Source organism: Corylus avellana, chromosome ca9, assembly GCF_901000735.1.
Source record: "Corylus avellana chromosome ca9, CavTom2PMs-1.0".
Taxonomy (NCBI): domain Eukaryota; kingdom Viridiplantae; phylum Streptophyta; class Magnoliopsida; order Fagales; family Betulaceae; genus Corylus; species Corylus avellana.
Genome location: NC_081549.1, coordinates 18,939,970 through 18,946,192, shown reverse-complemented (window position 1 = coordinate 18,946,192; position 6,223 = coordinate 18,939,970). Strand labels below are relative to the sequence as shown.

At 36.5% G+C, this 6,223-nt stretch overlaps 1 protein-coding gene across 1 annotated transcript; it reads right to left on the bottom strand.

The window, feature by feature from the left end:
* Window positions 1-219: 219 nt before the first annotated feature.
* Window positions 220-4,698, bottom strand: LOC132161786 (actin). Its single transcript, XM_059571971.1, has 5 exons — window positions 4,556-4,698; window positions 3,372-3,441; window positions 2,882-3,275; window positions 710-1,323; window positions 220-623 (listed from the first exon to the last, which is right to left on the bottom strand). The coding sequence occupies exons 2-5, from the start codon at window positions 3,429-3,431 to the stop codon at window positions 558-560; spliced, it is 1,134 nt and encodes a 377-aa protein (XP_059427954.1). The 5' UTR covers window positions 3,432-3,441; window positions 4,556-4,698; the 3' UTR covers window positions 220-557.
* Window positions 4,699-6,223: the final 1,525 nt, after the last annotated feature.

Sequence of the window (6,223 nt, the reverse complement as noted above, 5' to 3'; positions counted from 1 at the left end):
TCCAAATAACAAATTGCTAAAAGTCTAAATCCTCGAGCAATTGTTGTTCTAAGTGGGAATTTGATTATCATCATCGAGCTTTCACCTAATTATGCACCAACGGCTAATATTCCACTTCTGTAATTAATATCCAAGCAGCTGAATTTTTCTTTTTCTTTTTTTTTTTTGGTTAGGGGAGTGGGGAGGGGTAAAGACTGGCCTTATAAGAAAAGCAGAAAATAAATCTCTAAGTCTAATGATTTTATGGAGAAATCGATGTTGAACAGAACTACTTATTTAAATGGGTTCATTCCACAAACTTGATCACTAACAAAGAGCAGAAAATCAGATAATAAATGAGACAGAATTAACATGCTGCTAAAAGATTGCAAGGGTAACAGTCCCTCGATACTAGGAAGAAAACAACCAAAAGAAAAATTGCCTCATCCTTTAAAGGTCATTGTCCAGACATCGAAACAATTGGGCAGAGAAGAAAAATAGGCAGTAGAACCAAAGAAGAAGAATGCAAGCAGCATTTTCTCTCCAAAATAGAGCAGTCCACTTATCGTTGGTTGTGCTCAGAAGCATTTCCTATGCACAATTGAAGGGCCGGACTCATCATACTCAGCCTTGGCAATCCACATCTGCAGCCAAAATTAAAAATCAGATACAGAAAGAAATTGCAACTAGAACACATGAATAAGATATATGTATATGTCAAAAGACCCACCTGCTGGAAAGTACTAAGGGATGCCAAGATGGAGCCTCCAATCCATACACTATATTTCCTCTCAGGTGGAGCGACCACCTTAATTTTCATGCTGCTGGGGGCTAATGCAGTAATTTCCTTGCTCATTCTATCAGCAATACCAGGGAACATAGTGGAGCCACCACTCAGTACAATGTTCCCATACAAATCCTTCCTGATATCAACATCACATTTCATTATGGAGTTGTAAGTTGTCTCGTGTATACCAGCAGCCTCCATTCCAATCATGGATGGCTGGAACAGGACTTCTGGGCATCGGAAACGCTCAGCACCAATGGTGATCACCTGGCCATCAGGTAACTCGTAGCTTTTCTCAACAGAGGAGCTGGTCTTAGCAGTTTCCAATTCCTGTTCATAGTCAAGGGCAATGTAAGCCAACTTTTCCTTCATGTCCCTCACGATTTCACGTTCGGCTGTGGTGGTGAATGAGTAGCCCCGTTCGGTCAAGATTTTCATCAGGGCATCCGTGAGGTCACGACCTGCAAGGTCAAGACGCAAGATGGCATGTGGAAGAGCATACCCTTCATAAATGGGAACCGTGTGGCTGACACCATCTCCAGAGTCGAGCACAATACCTGCACACAAAGAATAAATTATGAATTTGGCATGCAATTAAGCATAGATGATATCTGCAATCATTAGTAAAATCATAAAAATCAATCTAGATGGTTTAGACTAATTGAATAGCCACTACAAAAAAATACAGTATTAGTAACGTGTGTACTGTTCATTATTTTTCACCACGTTACCATTTAGTAACGTGTCACTTTACCCACGTTACTAAATGGTAATGTGTCAAATTTGGTAACGTGTCAAATTTAACACGTTACTAATTCGAAAACTTTAGTAACGTGTCAAAGTTGACACGTTACTAATTTGAAAACTGAAAAAATTAAAAAAAAAAAAATTAAAAATTAAAAAATTTTTTTTTTTTTGAAAACTTTAATAACGTGTCAAAGTTGACACGTTACTAACGGGCATTGGAAACATGCGCCAGCTGCTTCCCTCTTTTTCTCTTTTTCTTTCTTCTTCCCTCTTTTTTCTTCCTTCCGGCCACGCTTTTTCTTTCTTCTTCCCTCTTTTTTCTTCCTTCCGGCCGCGCTTTTTCTTTCTTCTTCTCTTTTTCTCTCTTTTGCTCTCACGCCCAGTATACCCCCATGGCAGCTCCCTCTTCTCTCAGATGGGAAGAAGAAAAAGAAAAGAAGAAGAGAAAAAGAAGAAAAGAGAAGAAGAAAATGAAAAAGAGGAGAAATTTTTCTGCTGGGTTTGGGTGTTAGAAATTTTTCTGGGTCTGATTTTCAGGTTGGTTTGGTTTGATTTTTCAGGTTGAATCCATTTGGAGAACAGACATCTTTGGGAGAGAAAGGCCAGTGCACAATGTTTTCGGTGGTGGCAAACATAGGTTAAATTAATTTTTTATTTTATTTTTTGGAAATGGAATGGGAATTGTGCTTGAATACAATTTTTTTTTTTTGTTTGTTTAATTTAATTAATTTGTGGTGATGAAATTTGGTTGAATTTGCTTCAGATTTTTTTTTTGTTTGATTTGTACATATTTTGCGATTTGTTTGGTTGGTGAGAAAGTGTTGTAGTAGTAGTAATATGAGATCCGAATGTATCTTTAATAGCAATTTTTGGCTAATATTGGTGTGTTGGTTTAAGCAAACGGTACGTTTTAGAGTTAAAACTAAGCCTATTTTTTAATTTTTGGAAAATTTTGCACTGATTTATGCTTTTTTGGTGGTAATTGCCATTATTCTGCATCTATTTTGGTGGTAATTGCCATTATTCTGCATCTATTGTTGTTGTTAGTTGCTGAGATTTCCTTTTGAGATTTTGATGCGATCATACTGGATCTAGATATGGTTTTATTTCGGAGTGGAGCTTGTGGTTTTAGTTTTTTTTTACTAGTTTTTTAAACTTTAGTAACGTGTCTATTTTGACACGTTACTAAAATTTAGTAACGTGTCAAAATGATGGCACGTTACTAATAGGAATTTAGTAACATTCAAATTAGTAACACGCCACACACATTACTAACCACACGTTACTAACCTTTAGAAATGTGTCAAGCCTATTGACACGTTTCTAATGTATCGTTACTAATCAAAAGGTTTTTTGTAGTGAGCTTACCAGTAGTACGACCACTGGCATAAAGGGAAAGAACAGCCTGGATTGCGACATACATGGCTGGAGCATTGAAGGTCTCAAACATGATCTGTGTCATCTTCTCACGGTTTGCCTTGGGGTTGAGAGGTGCTTCAGTGAGGAGAATTGGATGCTCTTCTGGAGCAACACGCAGTTCATTGTAGAAGGTGTGATGCCAAATCTTCTCCATATCATCCCAATTGCTAACAATTCCATGTTCAATTGGGTATTTCAGAGTTAATATACCACGCTTGGACTGAGCCTCATCTCCAACATATGCATCTTTCTGCCCCATGCCAACCATAACACCAGTGTGACGTGGACGTCCAACAATGCTAGGAAACACAGCCCTCGGAGCATCATCTCCAGCAAAACCAGCCTATTCAGCAATTCAATGATCACAATAAGCCCTTACTATTTGGCAGATAGTTTAGCATTCTACTAATATGTAATACATGGTACTCTTTTAGATTACCTTAACCATTCCCGTTCCATTATCACAGACAAGAGGTTGAATATCCTCGGCATCTGCCATCTTCTATTGCCTGCTCAGAATTAACAGTATAACATCAGAAGAATCAGGTAAGGAACCTCTGCCCATACTTATCTTCCAATATCAAACATCTATCACATGTACCCACTTTATCTTATATTAACTAGACTGTAGCACTAACATCTTGTGAATCAAGAGCAGAACCAATTTTCTTAGTTGACAAATAATAGGTAAGATTGAATTTAAGAACATATGCATGAGACAGTTAAAATCAGACCAAAAAAAAAGAACAAAATATCTTGGTAACAAAAATACTACGAGGAACTCTATACTAATAAAACCTTGCACAGCCATCCAAATCAAGATTAGAACATAACTTGAAAGGTCATTCACTCATTTGACAAAATGGAGAACGATCTGACACTATTTTCTAACAATTTATGCATAATTCTTCGTCCCATACCCTGAAACAATGATCTCAAAAGCTCGTAATATTGTACAAGGGCAAAAATTGATTCGAATCCTCATGTAGTCTGCGTACAAAATAAGATTGATAGTGTGCTACTGTAGAAATACACGCTTGTTGATGCACATGCAGCTGACATTACCAGAACACTAAAGGGAAATGGGAGCAACATTATTACAGGTAAAATCCAACGCTGTGCCGAATTGCGTAAAAGTTCATAAAGGAAACAAAATATGTATTCATGATTAAACAGTGTCCAGAACGAACAATTGAGACACACTGTAAACGCAAACACCGGACACCAAAGAAGATGTTCGGTGAATCAACATTTTCACAGTGACAACACGTAAAGAAATAGGAAATCACAAAATGGTACAACACTAACGACGAGATATCGCCGAATGTTCTCAGGAATATGATTAGCCAAAGCGCAACAGATGAAGAAGCAAAATGAATTATCAAAACCCAGCAAACTCTTTGAAAAACAAACAATTTGAAAGCAAAAGCATTCCTGTCAGATCCATGGAAATCACAATGTAAACCCGATAAGGCATCGAAAACAAGATCGGAAACACCATAACATTATATCAAACCGAAGAAAATGCCCATATTCATAGCAATCGAACATTCAAACGATCACATTGTGAACGTTAGGATCATCGTAGAAACATAATCGAGCGAAATATTACGAAAATCTCACCTGTTCAAAACCCTAGATTTCGCGTTCTTCGAGGTGGTCTCAGCTGCCCGCCCTCAAGGCCTGAGATTTTCGTTCAAAATGGGAAGAGCCCCCACAAACCGACAAACACGATAACCAAAGCGAAAGAGAAATGAAATGAAATGCGCCTTATTCGGTCTCGCTCTAATTGTTGTCCCTTTAAGTACTAGATCTACGGCCCACGCGACGCGTCACGCTGATCTGGGGGCTCTCGTGGTTCCAGCTGTCCTTTCGCTTTCCAATTCTATTGTGGGGTTTCTTCCAGATCTCAGCTGACCAAATTTGCCCCTGGGTCTTATACTTTATTACTGATTGGTCCTCTCACGTCCTGCTGTGATTTTGGTTTGTTTATGGCCCATTAAACAAACCAAAGATAATATAAACACATAATAATCATGTACAGCGAAAATTAAATCATCACAAACACAATACCAATTAGACTATAATATGTGTCCCGTTTAAAAAAGAAAAAAAAATTTTAGGGGTCATTGACTCATTAGACTAACTTTAGATTGGCCCAAGGGATGGTCAAACCACCCTAATCTTTTGGGTTTCGGTCATCCCCTCAATAGAATTTGGGAGTGACAAAAGGTAGACATAATTATTTATTTGTTAATAGTTCTAATATTAGGTAGTAGAGTAATGATTCACACAACGTTGGCGCACGCCCAGCAATTTTTTTTTTTTTTTAATATTTTAAATATTAAAAAAAAAAATTGCTGGGCGTGCATGACTGTTCATGCACGCCAGCGTTGTGTTTATCATTACCCTATGTAGTAAATTAATAACTTTTGAATCATATGAGGCAATTTGATAAAAGAGGAACGGTACACAAATTCTCACTTTCACATTTCTACTTTCATACTCTCTAACATGATTTTTAAAATTACAATTTAATCAAAATTAAAGAGTAATTAATTTCAATTTTAATTATGATTTTTAAAAGCTATGTAATGATATGTGGGATTAAGAGTATGTGTAGCGTTACTCTTTATAAAAACCTATACCTTAGAGATCAATAAAACGTATATCTTAATTATTAATTTAATTTAAAATTAATAATTTAAGATATAAAAAAGTATCGTTGCTAAAATCACCTACAAATTTCAGAAAATCATTTATTTAAATGAATGTATTGCCGTATTCAATGAAATTGACAATGAAAGTAGAATCTCATTCAATTCAGCTAAAGAGTTTGGGCTTTTGTTCGGTTCCGTTGTATAGGGCCGTTAAGTTTGCAGGTGTTTAATAGAATAGTCGAGCCAGGATTGCTTTACATTGGCCCACTACTGGCCCAAATACGTCTGCGGCCGGATGATACTGGGCCACTGGCGGGTGGGTAAAAAGTGCATGCAACAAGATAATATTTTGCTTTTCAAAAAAAAAAAATTAAAAAAAATATATATATTTTGCCGTGGAAATGAGACGTTTATTTTTTATTTTTAGAAAAAAGGAAAAAAAAAAAAAAATCCAGAGAGCCATTTGCGATTAGAAGGGCATTGTTGTTTATTTAATTTTTGAATAAATTTTTTTGGACAACTATGCCCCCTAATTAAATACACTAAATGGAACCTCTCAATTTCAAGTGAAATGGAGAGGATCCTTTTTCTTTTATGAGGATGTGGTATAAAACTCATTTTTATAGCTTTC